The 22736-nt window shown below is 35.8% G+C and overlaps 1 protein-coding gene across 2 annotated transcripts in view; it reads left to right on the forward strand.

Annotated features, from left to right (window-relative positions):
* The window catches only part of LOC113492454 (neural cell adhesion molecule 2-like), a 105884-nt gene that overhangs the window by 44313 nt on the left and 38835 nt on the right, over positions 1 to 22736 (forward strand). For both annotated transcript variants that reach the window (XM_026869900.1, XM_026869902.1), the window contains exons 2-3: positions 16585 to 16717; positions 20983 to 21191. In XM_026869900.1, coding sequence (XP_026725701.1) covers positions 16585 to 16717; positions 20983 to 21191 — 342 coding nt within the window. The remainder of the gene's footprint in view (positions 1 to 16584; positions 16718 to 20982; positions 21192 to 22736) is intronic.

Raw genomic sequence — 22736 nt, forward strand, 5'->3', positions numbered from 1 at the left:
GTGCTAACCCAGAAGATGACGCGAAACACACGTTATTAGACTGCCCAGCGTGGGCAAATGACAGACGCGACTTGGTCGCAAATCTAGACGGGCAAGCGCTCTCACTACCCGCTACCATCACAGCCAACCGTTATGTCAGCAAAAGAAGCTGCTGAACGCGAGCGGGAAGTGACTACAGACAACCCGTCGCGGCGCAGGCGGCTTGTGCGTCGAAGACAAAACGACCTGCGACCACCGTAAGGTCGGGCCTGCGGGTGGCAGGGAGGGCACCCTGGCATCCGACCAGCTAACAGGCCAAGAAGGAGACGGACGTGTCGTCCTGCACGTCCGTTCTTACGAGGAATGAGGGGTTGGCTTTTAAACCAACCTTTCGAGAAGAAGTCCAAAAGGACATAGGCCGGTCAGGGTCGCGCTGAAGCATGCGCGAGCGATCCCGTGGCTCTGGCTCAGGCATTTGAAGGGGCCCGGGGTGTTTTTAGTCGGTGGGAGTCCGACATATCCCCTCGCCGTGCCCTCGGCGTGGGTTGAAGTCATTAGAGTTTCACCCCGGACAAAAAAAAAAAAAAGGTATTTATTAGATCCAAAGTAAAGCCTAAATCAATTCGCGACAATGTCAATATAATTATCACTTGACACGATATTGATTTTGCAGCAACTACAGACAAGAAGTATTTGTAAAGTTAGCCTATATTATTACAGTGTGGGCGTCATATCAGTTTGTCTAGCGAGATGAGGAAGAAAAACCTAATCAAATATTTGGACGCCCTCGACGACCCAAAATGTTAAGTGTTAGAGGTCCGTAACTGCGTTTGTTACTTGACATATTAGGGTCTAAGGTTCGTTTTAAATATCTAACCTTCTTTACAATTTGTGGCACAAAGGAATTTGATGTGGTCGTTTTTTTGGAGACAACGATGCTTTAAAAAATGAATACGTATCTAAATATTTTGGGTGTTTTTGTCCCATTGAAAACAACTGCCACTGTCTCAATGTATCTATTGTTTTATAAATGTGTGTATTATGTGTTTGTAAAAATTGCAATTTAATGTAACCTTCTGAGAGCAATGTGAACAGTCTCTAAAACTATTTGAAATGTTGTCCTCATTTCTAAGTAAGTCTTCTCCCGTTCAAAGCTTGGATACTTTTTATTTAAACGTTTCTGTCACACATTCCAAATGTAATCCCGCTCGTGCCGCTCTTGAATGCCGAGTGCTGCGACCGGCCGAGATAAAGAGGTTTTTTCTTATTAAAACGCCGCCTTAATCGCCCAGAGAGGACCCACACCGAGGACTCTTAAACCTAATAAGTGATTTAGATAGCGTAATAATAAAAATAAAAATGAAACCTCCAATTTTTGAGGGCAAAAATATTCTACTCTGACTGAAAAAAATATTATCAGTCAATCAAATTAATAAGTTTTGGTTCTTGGAATTTGTGTTTGATTAATTTTTTTGGTACTTAGATGTATTTATTTAAAAATAGACTGAGTCTGTTGGTAGCTGAGAAACACGCGGAGGAATACTTAGAGGTTTATTCAAGAAGGTTACTGGGATTTTATGGTGAATCAATGTAAGATATTTTACCGTTAACTGATTTACCAACACCATAATCAGAATCCTATCTTAGGTCACTAACCAGAGCATCACCTACCAAACCCGATATATTAGTTTGGGCAAATACATTATTTCGCAACATTATTTCTTGCTTCGACTACTACGAACAGACACTACGGCATTCGCAAATTTCACTATTTTTAATTAAAAGTTTCTAATAACATCAATAATTGTCCTTCTTAAAACTCCTAACAAAATTTTAGTACCACCCTAACATTGACGCGAACATCCCAATACAAAATAACATTGTCACCGTCATTCCTATTCTAAATGTCAAAACGAGATATTTGTTGACGTGTCACACAAAAGAATCTCCGCGACTTGTTCAGGGCCTTTGACGTCGTCGAAATGACAGGTGGGGGCCAAAGAAATGGCTTCTTTCGTTACTTCGTACTCGAAATGTTTATTTTTACAACTGCATGGCAACAGCCGGACTTGGTGTTCGGTGTTTGATATAACAATCAATACAGAATGTTTGGTTTGCTGATTGAGTGTTTTTGGGCGATCCCTCGAGAGACTTCAATATTCCAACTTGTTTGTTGAACTGTATTCAGAATACATTATAATGTAGGCTTTATTATTAAAATATTGTCAATGAATTTGTATTTGACTGAGTTAAATTATTTACAAATATTTGTTTAATCAGACAATGGGTAATAATCAATTCAAATATGCATTTAACAGTACCTAGACATGGTAGGAAATCTCAAATCTATGTATTCCATTAAATCAGAGAGCTATCTGTCAGAAATAATAAAGTTAAGACGAGTCGGGATCACGGCGAAGAGAGGGCAAATAAAAACAAATAAGCAAAATAAACATAAATGTAAGAGAAACGGATCCCAGTTTAATTGACTCGGAGCCTGATTGGTCGTAAGTTCGAATCCTACTTGTTGCACTGCTCAATTGAAAGCAATCGTAATACGAGTTGAGTTAGACAAGTTAAGAAAAGGAGAAAAATTCTCACTTAATGCTTTGATTTGCCGCTAACTTTCTACAAGTCTGGTTTAACTAACTTTCAATTGATTGTCATTCTTGAAAATGTTCTATCTTTTTTTGTTTGAGACTTTTGAAATAAGAGATTTTAGAATTTGAAGGATCTTTCTGAAACATGTAAGTTTTTACACTATTGATTCATGTGAAATATAGTATACCCGTAAACCCGCTTAAACTGGAACTTAGACCTGTTATATTAGCAAGCAAAAAGAAGAATCGGCAGAAGATGACACCAATGGGGGCCAATTAAAAAAATAATTTAATTCTTTGCTTACCTTTATTTTTAAACACACATTCTGCTCAACAACATTTTACATTGTCTTTTAAACCGAGAAAGTGAAAACAGTTACAGCACTATTAGAATTACTCCTCCAAAATGTATTATTACGCATAATTTGAGGTGGAATTAGGAATGTGTTACGGTACCGCGGGCAACCGAGAGTTTAATACAACTAGGTATTTGATCAGAGTTCAGGAATTTGTGGTTATAAATAGACTGGAGATGCAAATCAAATATTACATGATCCTGTAGCTGAATTCTTGTCATAGAAGTGAAATATTAATAATTCCAAAAACAAAGTACGTATTATTTAAGATGGTGATGAAGTAACAACCGGGAACCTAGATGAGACTACTGAACATATTACTCAAAATATAGTGGCATCAAAATATATTGCTATGATAAAATTTGAAATAAAAGTCATGCATTCAATAAATAATACACACATATCACAACGATAATAACTATTGAATCAGCCTGAAGAATTTGATTCTAACAAAAAAATTATAAAAATATTCTGCGGACTTTCAGGCTTTATCCGGATAAATACTTTTACAATATCCTTCCTGTTGTCGAGTTTAAAAATAACCTCTATTTTTATAAGGAGCGCAAGTTTACCCAGAAGCTAAATAAACGTGTGATAACGACACACTTATTTGCTTTAATCAATGAAGCCAGATACTTAAGCATTCTTGGAAGACTGCTGTTAGTAGATACCTATCGGAGTTTATTTTTCTTTCATTATCCAATCAGCATATTCATTGGATATTACTTAAGAAGTTGTTTTCGTAAAATCTTCCTTTACTTCCCTTGTTTTGATGTTGGATTAGTAGCAATAAGAGGCGAAGTGACAACTCTGTATATATTAGTTTTCTCTTCATTTCTTAGAGTTATTTTTGCGTCAGAAAATACAGTGCCCTAAATTCTTGAGAGTCAATTCGTTTGTTCTTTCATTTTGTCAATACAGATAAATAAAGTTGGAGTGTCTCTTTGTGATGTCGAAATAATAAATAATAGCTTTTTCTTAGCTTTCACTTTATTACTGTTTGTTCGTCCGTCTCTTTGTTCTTTCCATTAAAACTACTAGACCGATTATGATTAAATCAGTTGTAAAGTATAGTATTTAGTTCTGGCCTCATATATGAATCCTTTCTTCTTCTTACGAAGATAAAGGACGGACTATTACAAAGTTTCCGTGTTAAGATACCAGTTATTATATTTAGTTACTGAAACTCAATTTTGTAGCAACCGCTTAGCCCTCAATTTAGTTGTTGCTGAACTAACTCACAAATACAGCTCATGGTTCAATTTAAACCAAAGTGATTTTGATAAGTAAATTGGAAGCTGTTATTTATATAAGGAATATTTATAGGGATTCTAATGACCACTTTTAAATATAAAAATTGAGACCCCATTAAGTTATAATTATAGCTGTCAAATCAAATATAGAATATACTTAAATAAATTAACTGAATGAAATACTTTTTGAAGTTAACAAAAATAAAATTAATATAAAAAGTAAATGTGTTTGTGTTTTCTTTTTAAAAACTCTTGTATTTTTACTGATTTCATTATACATCTCGCCCGCACAACGAAAACACATCACGTTAAAAGAAAATAAAACTTGAATAATGTAACTCGAAAAACTAAGATAATTGTGAAAAGAAATCTCGAGATATTTGTTTTAGTTGTTTATTAGATTAATTAGGATCTCTCTAGCGAAATAGAAATTGAAGAAAAACAAGAAATAATCTGGAATATGTATGTCTGACAACCAGTCTAACCAACGGGTATCGTGTCGCCCAGGTAACTGGGTTGAGGAGATCAGATAGGCAGGCGCTTATTGTAAAACACTGGTACTTAGCTGAATCCGGTTAGACTGGAAGCCGACTCCAACATAGTTGGGAAAAGGCTAGGATGATGAAGTATGTTTTTTACATGCGAACACAATAACTGGGTACTGCGTGGTGAACAGTTTTGTAAATGAAGCTATACGATAATCTTTTCTAAGTACTAGCTAAAATATATTAATCTAAAACATGCTTAGGTACGTGTAGTAGGAAAGTAAAAAAGGAAGAAAATTGTTTATTTTTAAAACCGTCAGCAAAATATTTTTCAGCGTAAAATAGCAATCTCGTGCTCGAGATCATACACGTATCTGAAACTCGACAACTTTAGTTTCCAATGACGAACATTAAAACCTCCATGAGATTGAAAAGTGACAGGACCTGTCCATTTTAGTGTATAGATAATATACTAAAATGGACAGGTAGAGATATAAAGACGCCTCATCTACAAACGTCTTCAATGCTAAAAACAAAGATAAATAATAGGAAAAGTACGCATTGCGCAAAAAACAAAAGAACACATTTCCACTCAAAGCATAGCAATTTGACAGAAAACACAATTCTCTATGTTCCTTAAAACGTATGTATTTTGGTTCGCGCTCGAGGGAGCTCTCCATCCCGAATGGATCCCACCAGAACAATAAATTAGAAAGTGTATTTGAATTCTTGTTTATTACAAATGACATCTAACGGTTGACTGCCGGCTTTGAGCGCGAATTAGTTTGAATTAGCGTGGCTATTGGCTCGAAACGTCAAGGGCGCTACAGACAATTATACAAGAGTAAGTGTATTCTATGTTTTACGTAGATTAATTATTCATGCCATCACGTCTGGCTCCAGTGAGACTGATGTGTTACTAGATTTTCTTATCATTCATCAAAAGTTTGTTGCGCGTGTGGCTGACACGAGGGGATAATTTCTTTCTTTCTTCATTAATAATTAGCTTTTTACGAGTAAGAACTTAGAAGTGGTAAATGCCTCACTGTGAAATATAATAGGCTGTCGAAAGAAAGCGAGTTTTTAATTGTATTGTGCTTTGCTATAGTGTTAACGTAATTTCCCTTCCGATTCAGCATCACCAATCAAATATAATACAGAGAAACTTGTAAACATACTTAAACATTTCAGCTACATCTTTGACATGTATGATGGTCATCACGTGTAAGCCTTAGATCGTGCTATGATACTATACCAACCATGGAACACAAACAAGTTTACGGAAGAAATTCTGCGACAGTGTGGAGGCCCACACTATGGCAGAATTTATTTGGCCGTGTTGCTTTTACATACCGAAACAATAGCAAAAACGTTTCATACGTTTAATTATAGAAAATTATTCTACAGCTTCCACACAACGCCATCTAGTCTCAAACTAAGCAAAGTTTGTATTATAAGTACTAGACAAGTGGTAAACATATTTATATTTTTTTAAATACCTGGGTAGGAATCGAACCCGCAACCAGTGTAGCGGTCAGGATCACTATCCAACCAACAGATCAGTCTAGAATCATCATATTAATACAAATCATCACATAATGGTTTATCATCATCTCCTAATGTAAACAACCACTCGTAGCCTGAAAGACATTTCTTCAATCCTTACCTACTCTGTGGTACGAAACAGTCTACAAGGATATGCGACTAAACCAGGTAGCACACGCCAACGCAGATTAGAGTTTATCGAAGCATAAGGCCGCGTCCACAACGGCCCGGCTTAAGGCACGTGCTCACCAGTGATCGTGCGCCGTTTTACTGACGTGTAATTGGATAGCGTGTGCACCTTGCTTTACTATATACTTGACAAGCGACAGTTTATTTGTTTAGAGAATGTTTAGAAATTCTTCGATACAATTTGTTCGTTGATATACATAAAAGATGTTTTTAAATTTTGTTCTTTTGCGTTTGTTTTTTTTACTAATTTACAGACTAATGCAAACGAAACTACAATAAGAATACAAGTCGTAAATGTACTATTATGACATAATTTTTCCTACAATATTTTACAAACTTTTAAGGCTAACAAGATCTATCACAATTTCAGTCTATACCGAACATCAATAGCAGCGTTTTAACACACATTTCGACCAACATTTAAGAAACTAACAAAACCTTTTTTTATCTATTTATATCCAGACATAGACACAGCCTAAGCTGATCCCAATCCTCGCATTTAGACTGTCGTTCATCATTACACGCAAGCATAGAAATCTAAATAACAAGGTAATAGAAGTGCCAACGCCGCGTGACCTTGTCGCCATACTGGTGTCTTGGACGACACCAGCGCGCGAACTTACGCTCAGTCGCTCGCGGAACGTCGTCACAGCAAGAACCACTAAAAATGGTGTTTTGCGGCGTTTCTCAGGCTGGAAATTCATCTGCATCGTGTAATAACATAAATAAAGAAATAACATTTTATCGGTAGGTAAATTATTGCAGTAATATTGATGTTATTGCAAAATTAAAGTTCAAAACATAACCTTCATTATAAACCATATTTATATCGCACCATCCTGCAACAATTTCATTCTTTACTAATCATTGCCTCTGCAGTAAGAGACTTACAGAAATGCACCGTTGTAAAAAGAGAAATGTATAACGAAAAATAATATTTATCAATGCGATCGTATTTGTAGTGGTACGGCCGCACAAAACTGTCGGAAATAGTGATGTGGTTAAGTGCGGACAAATTATCCAAAATGAACATTGTATACGAAAAGTAACAATTTTAATAGTCGTTTGTTTTTGTGAACATATTATTGAATATATTTTTATTTCAGAATCCCGCAGGATGCAAATAAATACAAAAGACAAGTAGATGACTACCACGGGTAAACGAAATTGGTACCCTATAACTTAGGCCGAATATACACTATGAAATTAGTTGCATGCTTGATAACTTGCCGCCCGCCGCCGCCCGCGCCCCTCTCCATTTTTACGGCTCGGACCGCGCTCGCAACTGAATGTTTCAAAAAGTACGCCATGCGCTACAGCATAGCATTGAATAAAAATTGCAATTTAAATTTATCCAAATCTCATAAATACTTATTTTTTTATTATGAACGTTTACTAGTCATTCGATACATGAACTGGGCTGCTTTTGTAAGACGACTAAAAAGTCACCGTATAAACCAAACCTACCTAGGTACCAAGTATTTCCTAATAATATTTTTTTTGTCAACCGACAATTAGCGAATTTTTTTTTTGTAAGTAGGTACATATTATAATGTAATCCATAGAAGAATACAACAAAAAACATTGTCACTCATAATTTCGTCTTTCATTATATTTCGGATCCGTAGTCAATCCCTAGTGTAGTTTACGTAATCACTACAACTAATGCAAAAAAAGCAATGACTGTCTGAGTTAGTGAATCCATACAAGGACAAAGTCAATCTTATTGCATTAGACGTACGGCCTAGTGTTGTTTGCTTGGTCTTCTCGATGTTAATGTTTGCGTGATTGCGTAGTTATTTGCTGTGAATGTGTTGAAGCCCCGCCCACCGGCGACATGCGTTTCGATAGATCGCCGCGGTGTATGCCATTTCTATTACCTTGTTATTTAGATTTCTATGCACGCAAGACAGTTGCATGGAGGGTAGTACTAAGTTCCCATCTGACCGCAGAATTAAGCTTTACGTCCTGGTGTGAACGGTATTGTTTACTTATTACACACACACACACTCACACATACACACATACACACACACACACACACACACTTACATACACACACACACGTGTGTATTAAGGAAGGTTGGAAGAATTGTTAGTGATTACGTTACTTACTTACGATGTAATCTTTGTGAGGTTAACCTTAAGAATAGATTGAGATGGTTAAATTATTCTGGTAGTGTATTTTGTGTTTTACTTGGAGTTTAGTTTTAGTCAATTGAAAGAATTTGTTTCAATAAGTTTGACAAAAACCGCAGTGCAGCTGAAATTCTATTTTACTATTGGTGCTAGTGTACTATGAGATGGCGCGACGAGCTGGATGCATACTACAAAACATGGAAAGAAAAAGCAATAGACCGGACAGAGTGGAAAAGCCTAAGAGAGGCCTTTGCCCAGCAGTGGGAAAGTAACTTCTAAAAAAAATATAGTGCAGTTAACGTACTGATAAAAGTGAAAACCATCAATTAAATTGCAATATTTTTTTTTAAGATGACTATAATTTATGAGAATGTTTTTCATAAGTCAATACATCTTTATGGTTTTAAACAGATTCTGATGCTGTGTTCATGATTGAAAGATTGATTCAGTGCGTTGGTATTTCCTGTAGGAATATAAGATTACATTTTCACAATTTCCGGGCTTTTCTAAGTGGCTGCTTCTAAGACGAAGCGATGGAACAAACGCTCAATTAGTTTTGTAAAGATTCGGAATTCCTTACGAAGTGAGTAAAAGATTTTTTGGAAAATTCAGTCGTCTTAATACACTCAACTAAGCTTCAAAGCCGCATTTCAATAAATATACACATATTTAGTTTGTATTTCTAGATTTTTATTTATCACTAATTCTCATAAAACCGTTCAAGTGCGAATCGAGCTGGCAATACAGAGATACATCGTGTGTGAAAATGCTTAGTGTATATCTAACATGGTTCATGAGACGCAGCCCGTGACGTACGGACTGACAGCGGAGATCTCAAAAATAGGGTTTCGTTTTCACTCTTTGCGTACGGAGCGTCTGAAACGTCTCTTGCTTTTTAATAAACAGATATTTTCAGACAGGATAAACATACAAAAATACACTGTATTGTTAAATACGAGTTACATTCAAACAAGGTAACTAGGAAACTAAAGTTATAACAAGTTTTACAATATATTTGTGTCATACCGTTTGCTTTATTTAAATTGTTCACTTGCCGGGTACCTAACACCTGTTACAGTATAATGTTGCTTTTGTGGAGGCAAGAGAGCGCACTTCATAACTTTTGTCGCCATCTCTCTTGCAGAACAGCTATAGTATGACTGTAATAGGTGCTGGTAGGCTTCCATGGTATTATGTCCAGGAACTCTGATACTACGAGTATGATATCTCTGCCTTAGGCACTTTTTTCATAAAGCAACGGCCACATTATCCAATCACAAATCCCATTGCCGCGGGGTTTTCACAAATATTCAAGTAAAATGCACAAACATACCCAGACTCAGGACAAGCATTCGAGGATCACATAAATGTTTGTCCTGCTCACTGTCGCGCGTAAAGGGTTTTTCGTGGTGCCCGCTACGACTTGGCTATTTGCGCAGTCGTTTAGTATTGAATAGCGAATTTTGACTAATTTATCCCAACTGTATCGATCTGACAATTCAATAACGAAACTTTGTAAGGAGTTAAAGCTGAAACCGCTTCTAATATTGTTACAAGGTTCCAGTGGTTTCACTTGAGGTCTCGAGGCAAAATAGATTTTACTTGAATTCGCTGTATCTGTAATCGCCTTTGTCTCAACGTGGAGTCCCAAAGTTTATAATCTGTGGCGGTGAGTTCTTATCGTTACGATCTTAGAGCAGATTTCAGATTTTAATCACTGTTCATCAAGGATATTTCGAATGGAATGTTCTAGAAGTTGAAACTGTTGTTTCAGAGATGATGTTTTGCATGTTTTTTCTTACGCTTATAACTTCTAACCTGCATCACTAAAGCAATATAGGTATACCCAAAAGTTTAATACGCTGGTCACGTTCAAACAGTATTTTTCAAAATAACCTCCACAAATACCAATTTACAAACAAACACACAATCGAACAAAACCCGTGTTATTTTCATAATGCAGTCGTATCCGTCTAGTTATTCGAGTTTCTTGGTGCGGGAGCAGGCGCGTACTTACGGCACTGCGTCGACCGGAGCGGGATAACTGCGGGTCCTCCAGGGAGGTGAGTCCTGGTCCCCGCCTTTGTATCGAAGGTATCGGCGTCTTGCCGCTCTTGAGAGATACTCAGATATCTTTGTCCCCGCTGGCAAAGTCTATCTAATAAAACCGGCTTGGTTTATGCTTTATAAAATATGGAAAAGATTTTGATGCAAGATTTGTTCCATATTTCTGTTGTATCAAGCCTTCTGGGAATCGGGTAATATTGACATGAGCTTTTGAAATAGAATAATATACATAAGTAGGTAGCATGTTAGGTATTTAACTGGATGGGTATTGTTGTGTCGTTAGGGAAATTCTGCGGCTCAATATATCGCGATCCAAATCCCAGCTGCCTCGCGATACGTATTGATTGATCACCGTTTCTTGAATTTCTATGAGGGCGAAGTTTATTACGGTGAGTTTTAACTTTACAGGGCGTTGTGATACGAGTTGTGATTTTAAGCGCTTGTGCACACATGCCGTTCAGATTTCGATTGCACGGTTCGGAGCGTGTTAATATTGGTAGTCGAGGTGACTTTGTACATAGAAGTTATTGAGGCGCGCCTGTGAAGCGATGGCGTCTGCACGCAGGCACTGCCTCAAACAAATATAAAATACTGATGGCTTTCTGGTTTGCTCTTAGCACTGCATACAATCAGCAAACACAGTCTTAGTATTAATCTTGGAGCAAAGTAGTTTGAATTCCAGAAATCTTGTAAAAGGAATATGTTTTTAAACGTATTTGAAAATATTGTAAACGACTTTTGTTGCTGGGTGCATCTCCTTTATACTTTTATGTTTTTGCAAAATACAAAGATAAAGAGAAGAAGCAATTGCGGACTTCCTGTTTCATATTTGCTAAACCACAAGTAACCTCAAAACGATTGCAGTTGTTGGCACGACTCGCCACTTATAGCTTTTTGGTTATGGTGTATTCATTTCATACGTGCTCATTGCTGGCAAACTCTTGGTGTGTAACGAAACACAGAATTACTTATTTCAAATTACTGTCGCGGATGAAGTCCTTACAATAATTAAGCTTTCTGTTGGTTCACAAGTACTGCACACATGTTAAACGAATTAACAAATGAGTCTTATATTGATCGAAAGTAAAATTACTTAGTGAATTGAAGTCACTCGATTTGAAAGCCTTACACAATATTAAATATCTTGATTGCTTTTTAATTATTTTTATGCTTCGTAGAACTCATGAATAAATATGCATTAACAATATTCCTCTTGCGCTTTTAATGAGCGTCAAGATTAGCAACTAGGAATAGACTGCAAAGTAAAAACTTTATCTCACAAAGTATTCCAGTTTCAAGACAAGAAACGTTCTATTTAGCAGTCTTCCTGAAAACTAGTTTTTCTTTTTATTTTCCTGCTTCACAAGTCAGGCTGGATCCGACGTCGTCTTAATTCGTTTATAACCGTGTACGACCAAGTTTAAACCCGGTTAGCGAGCAATTAAGCCATGTATAGCGACAATATTAAGTGCGGCCCGTCTATGTGCCGCTGGCGGGAGGCCAACGTGATATCAAACAAATTCTTAACTTCACTTGCTCATCTTCGATATTAAATTATCTCTTTTTATCTCGAACAATGTTTTCGCAGATCATATTTTTATGGAGCACTAAAATGACAAATATAAATGAGCAAGCTGTCGTCAACGATTCTGCTCCCAGATAAATAATAGATGTCGTAGTTTTTTGTATTTGCTTTTTTATGATGTCCTTGTGAATTTTTATTAAGATGAATAATTGATTCGGAACTGGAAATCATGATTGTGAATAATTTTGTTGGCAAATAAACCAATAGGTTGGTTCTAATAAGAAAAGTTCTGTTGTTTTATGAATAAATATTTTTGTGTACTCCATAAAAATGGATGACAGAATGCATCATAAAACTCTATTCTCCATGTTAATGGACGATTATTATTTCTGTGACAGAATATCTTGGTTCTTTATGTGACGTCCGTCCGTTTCCTCCCCCCGTCCAAAACTTTCATTTCTGAAGATCTTCAGTAAATAAGGAAATCCGTCTATAAATGTTTGTTTTATCAGAGTTGATGGTTCATCGAGATTGGGCTGACTCAAAAATATTATCGTTTACAATCTAACTGTTTACAGCGCAATTAAATGGCAAAAGGGGTTGCTAATTAAGTTGATTTATCGCCTTTCTTTATCAGATAATAATTAATGAGCTCCTTAATATATATTGAAGGTCTCATTTTGATAGCACCAAAAGGATCGTCCGAGTAAATGTTGGGAAGAAATTATTTTTTTATTAGATACAAATAGGAAAGAGGAAAATGTTAACTGGTTAACTGAAACGATGAAGAATGAATTATAAGGAATGAATTTTTGGCTTATATCATGGGGTGTCTCGTTTGCTGTAGAATGATACTGTTATAGAGTTTAAGGTTCAAATTTGTTTGTAGGAGTTCTGAGTAAGAGAAAGACGTGGTTTCTCAATGCTGTTTTATTTGCTACTGACTTTAAAGAATAATTTATATTTAATATTATAATGACACATGCAGGTTATACATACTTAAAAGGAGTTTCACAAATACATAAGGTTCTAACACAACAGATACACTTTCATCTATTAATCACTCTATAGCAATATAGCGAACTACTTAGACTGAGAACAAGCACTTGCATTCGTTCGCCCTGTAAGATGTGGACAGACCTCGCTCGTTGGCAAGGATATATTATCAATCAGCTGTTCATGTAGTGGTATTTAAAATACCAAATGTTACTTTTAAGTATTTATAACAGAATAAGACTTGTACTGACATAACTGAAATAATTTGTCTTGCTACCCTGCCATCGCGTCAGCTCTTGATAAAGGACTCGGTTGTGACTAAAACTAGTCGAGCGATCCCGATAAACACGCGTGAGTAAACCGTTATTAAATAACTAATTATGAAACCGCCTCACGAAAGTAAGAAGTATAATGATACTTTATTATGTTAAAAATTCCCTTTTATTTCCACTTTGTCAATTTATTTTTCGCTCAATTTCCTTTCAAAAGGCGCAAATTAATCGAGAACAGCGAGACACAAACAAATTTAATGGTAATTATTGAATATATTCAGTTAATGAATGATGTGTTTTTAAATTGTAAATGATTACTCAATATACATATGTACATGCTAAATTCTTTTCGTATTTTTTTTTCATTCCATTTCTAACGTCAATATGTCACAGAAAGTTTCTTAAATTTAAATAAAAGTACTAAACATCTGACAAAGGCAGACAACAAGTGTAGACCTCCTGTTGACATATTCTACTCAAGCCTCTTAATACTACTTAGCTATATAACAAAAGGTTAAATATTTGATAAAATACTTTACAATAAATAACTTTAGCAAACCTAATAATTGAATCGAATAGGTACGAACAATAAAACCTTTTTATTCGCTACCAGACGTCCACAGTCCACATAATATAGTGTTTGCTGCGAAGGCTTTAAAAACATTTAATTAAAACTTGTGTTCAGTGTAACTGGATAGGGTGAATGCGCGGTTCTCGGTTCTCATGGCGACTGCGACATGCGACACGCGACACCGTGCGACTGTCGCGCGCGACTGCTCGTCAAGCATCGCCGCGCGCCGCAAATGAACAGCTTTTTAAATGGAAATTATTTGTTGAAGTTGTTTCATTAATTCGATGGTGGATGTTCTTTAAATTTTGTTTTTGTTCATGTACTTTTGTGGATAATAATAATATGCATTTTAAAGTGTACACGTATTATGTTTTCAGTATTATCATTTAGCGTTGCCTACGCAAAGGGTAAGAATAGCACCCTGATTATTAAGGTCATATCCTTTCGTTTGTTAGACAGTTGAAATTCTCACTAGTGGTTGATGCGATTATAATTTTATTAGTTGATCGACTTTTTTGCTTATTGTTTGTCCTTAGCCTATTCGTACCGAACCATAAGTATCGCGAGTCCGGCTCATGAATGGCCGATTTTTTTTATAGTTTTACCACTTGCTATGACTGGTCAGACAAACGTAAGAGAGGAACCAGATCAGCTTATGAATATGTAAGGTTTTGCAATACTCATGCTTTTCCAAATAATTCGGCAGTCACATCCGCGAACAAATGTGATGCGAACAAACTTTTGTAAAATGCACAAAAGTTGACCCAGATATGAGTGACATGACCAACTTTAGTTCTAACTAACAAAATTTTAAAAGTTGGAAACAGAGATAATTGCCCTTTAATTTTCTGAATCTCAATGACCAGTTGCTTTTAGATACGTTTCGAGATAAAACAGATCAGTATTTAAAGACTTAAGTCTGGGAATTTGTCTTCAATCGAGCTTTCGGAGAAGCCATGATAAATCTCTTGGTTTCTGCTTACCCACATACTTGTCTATAATAATATATTGATGTTAATTAATTTCAACAACAAATACTCCGAATTAGTTTGAAGGAATTCGGCTTATATCAGCATAATTACTTTTGATCTTCATTAGTTATTGCCTATAATATTGTTATATCTTACTCCTTGGAATGGCAAGTTAATAAATTAATGGAGGTCTTAAAGTTTTCAATATCGTCTATACTTGTATTCGGTATCCCGAATAACGCACCAATGTAACGCAAGCACTGCAATGAAATGAAATAAAGAATATAAAAAAATATATTGAAAATAAACGTAGACAACATAGAAATCTAACATAGTCTTATAAATCACTAAAACCTGTAGCACTAATGCTATTGCAATCTTATGGCAATGTGGAACGAAACGTTATACTTAACTGGTATACATTAATTTAAGAAAAATAAACAAGTCTGAGACCTGTAACGAGAGATATTTTTTATTTTATTTAACACATCGAGTTTAGACCCGAAATATTTTGAGTTGATATTGAATAAAATTTACTCTCCTCTTGAATATACTTTTATCATCAAATGTTCTGTTATGTTTTTTTTTAACTGTTCATATAATAAGATATATCAACTTCATTTATCATTTATTCAGACGTACGTCACCTAAGTTTTTAATGCAAGAACTTGGAATGATTTTTAAGTTGTCACTTGTTGTATTTTCACATTATTCTTGTGCCAGACTTCCGGGAGTTGAATGCAATGTTAGTGTTGTTCATATCTGTCACTTGCTCTCAGGTTTGTTTGTTAATGCTTGTGTTTTTACTAGATGACCTCCTGAGTTTGTAAAAATTCTGTTAGGAAAGATTTTAGGATTATCTATTATCGGAATATTTACTATTTGAGGTTTAAAAAAAACATATTTTTTTGTTTGATATAGTTAAGTAAAAACAACCAGATTGTACATATTTTCGTCTAGCTGCGTAGCTCGACAATAGTGATTTTATAGATGAATATTTGTTGACTCTATCAATTTTCTTTTAACCAATACTTTTTTGTTTTGGGCGGGGGAATCCTCATGGACACCTATCTCTTGGAGGAGCTGGTAACGTCAGACTTTTAATAACTATACCTGAATTTTGTTGGTGCGCGGAAATGCATAGCAATTCATCACGCATAATAAATCTTCTGTTTAACGAGCTGCGGTGATGCAATATTTTCTCTTACACAAAACTACATAAAAGCATTGTGTTTCGATTAGGTCGACCACCTAATCGAAACACAATGCTTTCATGTAGTTAGCTACTTTGTATTAATTCATATTTTTTATGATGGCTATTAGTTTGAGTATAGATGAGTATCGGATGAAGAGTTAGGAGTCAGTGACCTATCGTTAATAGATATAAGTCGATATAACTCCCTGCAAAAACTGTAGTCGGGTAACGGTAATGTATTAACTGTTGTGAGTATGATTCAATATGAGTGTTGCCGCCATGTCAGCTCATGTTTAAGGATTGGGTATGAAAGCAGTCAAACTATTTAAGTAAACAACGGTTTATCCAACAAAAATGACAACAACGAATTTGACAAAACCTTTATGTTAGATGTATCTCAATATCTATAACTGTACATAATACAAGACATCCTTGTTTCAGTACCAACGGCGCACGCGCAGGGCGTGCTGGGCAAGAAGGCGGCATTACCGTGTGACATCCAACCCCTCGCCGCCGAGGACCACGTGTCCATGGTGCTCTGGTTCAAGGAGACCGATGGAGAACCATTGTACAGGTATGATTACATACAATTAGTTATAATACAAAATGCATAATATTATGTAACCGTTACTTTTGCCAGACTTCAGGTAATGGTTTCTACCAGCCTACAAAGAGCTTTGCCATATTTGCTTGAAAGTCAATACCATTAGCAAATATTTCTTCACTGTTTTCAACAACGCACTTTCCTGCTATCAAAATAAAGTATGAACAGTTCGTATGCGCATCAATTAAAAACACATGCATCCAATTAAAAAAAATGTACCCCAAAAACAAAAACGGCACAACCTGATCAATATCAAATAAAATATGTAGTTCAATAAAGAATTTGAAGCCAAATACGATCTCCGTAAGAAAACAACAATAGGGAAAGTACAGGAGTGGAAATAATTCAATTCGAACAACCGAACACGACACTCTAAGAGTTCCATTTTGCCATTCAGCGACGAAAGCTTAAAAGAAAAAGTTAAAGACATGCTATTGTATTTTTAACACCTGTGTTTGGAAGCAAATGAATTGGCGTTTTATGATGTGTTTAACATATATTGTTGTACTTGCACTACTTGCATACAGAATACTATATTGAATATACATCAGACAATTTAGTTTGAGATTTTACAAAAATAAACAGTGTGAGGTTGCGTCATCGAGGCTTGCGTATAAATAGATTAAAGGAAAACGAATTATTAAAAAATTTGGTTAACCAAATTGGTGATAACCGTTGCTTCTTAATTTTTAACATGTGAGCCCTAGTGAAAGGCTAACGGACAGACAATTAGACGCAGAGCCGTAGTAATAGCATTATGTTTTTGCCCTTAGGGTACAGAACTCTAAGAACGAATTGGGTTAAAGTCTAATTCAAGCGCTTTACAAATAAATGAATATAAAATAACTATACAAATCAAGTACGTTTATAAAAAATACCTCATTTCCTGACGATTCGGTTTCAACTGTAGACTGGTGATAGCTCAACGTAGTCTTCGAGTCACACACACTACACTAATCTTCACTCCACTCCATTTAGTCGGTACTTCTGGACTATAATATTGAGGTCTTAAAAATTTAAAAGCACTGTGAAAAAAGATACACATCTGTTTTCAGATGAATCCTAGACACTACAAATATAACATAGGTTTATTTTATTTTTGTCGTGCGAGTTTTTAAGACTACCCTCAGTCCTATAATACTAGAGTTCAAGTCTCTACTTCTGCACACTACACTAGACATCTTTATGAGATTATGATATTTTTATCGATACCCGTTTTAAAAAACTAAATTTGGTTTTCCGACACACAACACTTATTAAATACATAGTAGCTATCATTGATTTAAAGACAATTCAGTCGTCCGTCAAAATCAGTAGTCACGAATAGACTGATGACAGCTTACCAGCGTCGTCGTGTATTTTCTACTCCTACCCACATTTAACCTTTATCAATGTTTAACGAGTCGGTACTCCAACAAATTACACCGCCGAGACGCCGACGTTACAATTTTAAGATCTATACATGTGACACGTCTTTATCGACAATCTAAAATAAAAGCGAATCGTCGAAGATAAACAAAAGAAACACATTTGTATTCAGCCTCACTCTGACGTCATCACGTATACAATATCGTTTATCTTAAAACATCGCCATGGGTATTGGAGCATTCGAATCTCCAATATTATTAATATTTTTCTCAAGAAGACATTTTGTTCCGAAACTTCGTGAAATTTGCGTAGTAATTAAAAACTGGAAACTTTGTAACTGCAAATCTAACTGAAATTATTCTTGCAAAAGTTTTATTGTTATTAAGAACAATGTAAGATATTTTCCTTATTAAAGTGAAACGGGTTTCTAGGACAGATGCCCAGTACTACCGGCAACATATATTTACTTGGTATAAAACGCACACGTTTAGCAAACTGCTTCAAAACCTTTGGAATCCTATGAGGATCAAACTTGCATCCCTGTAGAAAACCATAGCTTCGTTTGCTCGTCTTCAAGCATCAAACAAAGTTGCAAAATAGGACAAATGCATGTTTAATGAAGTAACATTGAGAGAATGAGAGGCAGCACTATTTACCCGACACAAGAACTTATGTGCGAGAGTGTCGCAACAAACTGGAGCGCTCTCCTCGATTGCATGCTAAAAGCCACACGGATTGATTGCCCTAGGTTCGCTAGACTACGGACTTCTAAAAGGCTTGACATTTATCGAATCGTTGGAACCGAACGGATTCACAAGTGTATTTGTCTCGCGTCTTAAAGGATTATAATACGTCCGTGTTTGGGAATACGGTCGCAGCTTAATGTAAATCCAATAGGGATTGCATCCTATTGGATTTTGAGCTTACCTGTTTTGGGTTTGAGATTATTTAGATTTGTGATTGTATTGGTCATTATACCGAAATGTTACGGGAATAAGAATACAGTCACTATATTGCTTCGAGTACTAAGTACCGGTTCAGGACTAGACGAACCACCACTTCTTAAAGTGACGTTATTATTATTATACATAGGGTAGACCCTTAGGAATCAAACATATTTTAGGTGACAGGAGATCAAGCGTAGTGATTAAACCGGTGCAAAGCAACAGGAGATTAACAGACTACAATTAATTCCTTCTTACTCTACGATGGTTCTAATACTGTCTACGTCCTACATACCTAGAGTCACTTACCTCACTTCATCCTTCCCGAACCACAACATACGAGAGTAGGCATCATTTGACTTATCGAGCCTGATAGATTTACGGGCGATGCTGAAAGCTTGGCCAGACATTATGAGGCATAATGGCGCACAACTACAACTTGCTGCGCGTGCCAGATAAACATCGTTTTTAAGTGATTGACTCGCAACGAGATAATGCGTCAGGCTTGCGGAGTACTGCATTGCTGGGGACAAGAGACGGCCTATATAATAATATATTTCAGAAACTAGCTGGTGCCAGCGACTCCGCCCGTAAAAAATTGGAAAAACGATCTATCTGTGTTTAAAATTCGTGAAAATTCCGTTTAGAGATTTTTGCGAGAAAGACTAACAAACATCCATCCATTCTTAAACATTTTCGCTTTTATAATACTCGTAGGATGCGTAGCAATGTCAGAAAAATATTCAAATTCAAAAGTAGTTATTGAATAACGTTTTTTTATTACAATAGTCTTATGAGTTAAGGTAATTTATGGAGTAAAGAATAGCATCATAAGAAATGACGTTCCACGTTTAAAGTTGTACACAAAAACTTAACTGTTGAATATAATTGTCTGGATAATAGTTAATTAATATTTGATTGTCCACAACCGTGGTGCGAGCCACTAAGCTCAAAGCTGATAAAGTTTGATCCGTTTTCCATTAAACCGACCCAATTAGATCCGTTTAGATAATTATTCAGGAACCATTGAATGTTATTCGACTGAATTCATTAAATTCCCTTTATAGTATTGTTAGAAAAGTACAATTCTGCGAGTTGTTTTTGTGTTATTTGGGTAAGCGTCCACCTACGAAAGAAGAGGTCAATGAATAAGTCAAGTTGTATGCAAAATAATTTGTAGGTTACTTATTGAGTTCTCCGAATTTTCTGATCTGATTAAAATATCATTGTTCAAAAGTATAATCCCATTATTTGACAGTAACACAAAATACCTAGAACAGTCTAGTTCACTTTACTGTACCTTGTTTCGGAAGGCACGTTAAATTGTGGGTCCCGGTTGTTATTCCTACATCTTTGACAGTCGTTACAGGTAGTCAGAAGCTTGAAAAGTCTGATAACCAGTCTAACCAAGGGGCATCGTGTTGCCTAGGTAACTGGCTTGAGGAGGTCAATAAGGCAGTCGCTCCTTGTAAAACACTGGTACTTAGCTGAAACAGGTCAGACTGGTAGCCGACCCCAACATAGTTGGAAAAGGCTAGGCCGATGATGAGTCTAGTTCACATAAATGTACATTGATACATTTGCATAATTGTAGACTTGACTTTCAATATATAGGTAAATTTATATTCCGAAACCAAAACTTTAATCCAACCTGTATCTTTACCCCTTTAACGCTAAGTAAGGAAATGATATTTAGGAAGAGCCACAACCAATCTAACCCTTACAAACCACTTTATGGAGTAAAACAGGATCCAAAATTTAAGGGATTAACTCGTTACAACAAAGAAGGTCACCCATCTACGCACAGACCGTGTCAAGCGTGGCTTAACCTGTGATCGGTCAACTTGTGCAGTTGTAGCTTAGCCACGAGTTTAAGAGCCAATGTATCTATTTCAAATATTTACTAAATCTTTTTGTCTCCAGTTTCGACGTCCGCGGCCGCTTGGCCTCGCAGCCGAAGCTCTGGTCGTCCCCGAGCGGGTTCGGCACGCGCGCCTACTTCCGCGCCGCGGCGACGCCTGCCGTCCTCTTTGTTGACAGCGTGGTCTCCACCGACGCCGGTGTCTACCGCTGCAGGGTCGACTTCAAGAACTCTCCGACCAGGAATCTGAGGGTCAACTTTACTGTCATAAGTAAGTATTTACTGTTTAATTTAAAAAAAATGTCCGTCGCAAAAAGAAATGCCTAAATAAAATTAAGAGTAAGTAAAAATATACATTTGAACTTGTATCATAAAATATAATATTTTAATCAACACATCAATTCATATTATTAAAACAGAAATAATTTTGAAAAGGAAAATACATTATTACCTTATAAAACTACGTTAAATAAAATATGGAACGGAATATTTTATGTAAGTTGTGTTTTTCCATAAAATTTGGTACATGAGAATAAAAAATCTAAAAGGTCTCTTTTACTTCACTTAATTTAATAATATTTGGGAGATACTCTATTCAATTCAATACGTTGGGAAAAAGTCTTTGAATATTCGAAGTCTTAACTGTATTTATTGAAACATTTTTTACCTAGAAATAAAAATAATAGATAAAATATTTCACAATATAGTCTATACTATCTAAAAGGTGTTAAGCGTTTTTCGCGGCTTTACGATTTGTGGGCCTTGGAGACAATATTTTTCTTTTTAAATAACTAAAAATGAAACTTACCTCCTTATAGGAATCCCCGTCAAAGACATTTGAGTATTTGTTCCCATTTTTAACATGTCCTCTTTGCCGTACCTTACCTACTGGTGCAAAATGCTTTAAATTTTCGAGGTCTGGAAAAAATATGTGTCTACGAATTATTATTTCTTAAAATCCTATACTAATCGGTACAGTTGTTTTGACCTGGTGTACCTATAGTCTTTACCTAATAAGTAACCACATGGAGGGTTTATATCTATATATAATGTATAAAACATATCTTTAAATCCGAATTCTCACATTTTTAGTCACAAACTTATTTTCATTTATTTATGTCATAATTGTATTAATTTATTTCTTTGTCAGATCAATTATGTTGAAGTAAAATAAAATTAAACACTAAACAAAATAAATATACAAGCAACTTTACATTATTGATATAAATTGTTTTGATCAAACAAATTGGAATATGAACAATTCAGAAAGTTTCGTTTTGTTATTCTGTCACGATTTAAATTTTATTATACGTTTTACACAACGTCTGGTTTAATAAGAAATATAAATCTGTACGTGTAAGAGTTTTAATTAAATAAGAGCTTGGGTGGAGGACCAAGAAAAATGTTCATGTATATAAATGAGAGCGGTTCACAAGTAATTGAATATGCGATGAGTAAGGACCGGACATCAGGCGTGCCGCTCTTTTTATAAAGCCATTCAAATTCAAGACTATTCATAAGGCGTTCCAGATAAATTATGGTGTCTTTTGATGTCTTCAGTTTGGCACCCACGGTATTATCACCTCACTAACCACGCTGTATTGAAATTTCGAGAAGGAAAAGGAATTTATTTCGAGAACTGGATTGGACAGACTTATTGCCGCCGCCATACCTATTGGTACAGCTATATATTTTTATGCCTTTCCTAATTCAGACAACGGGGCCAGTAGACGGACTTCCGAAAATTCCTAAGGTACGGTGAAGTTTAATTTAGTTTCCCAAATAAGTTCCTTTTCAGTTTATCGTTAGGAAAGTT

Source organism: Trichoplusia ni, chromosome 4 (assembly GCF_003590095.1).
Source record: "Trichoplusia ni isolate ovarian cell line Hi5 chromosome 4, tn1, whole genome shotgun sequence".
NCBI classification, from domain to species: domain Eukaryota; kingdom Metazoa; phylum Arthropoda; class Insecta; order Lepidoptera; family Noctuidae; genus Trichoplusia; species Trichoplusia ni.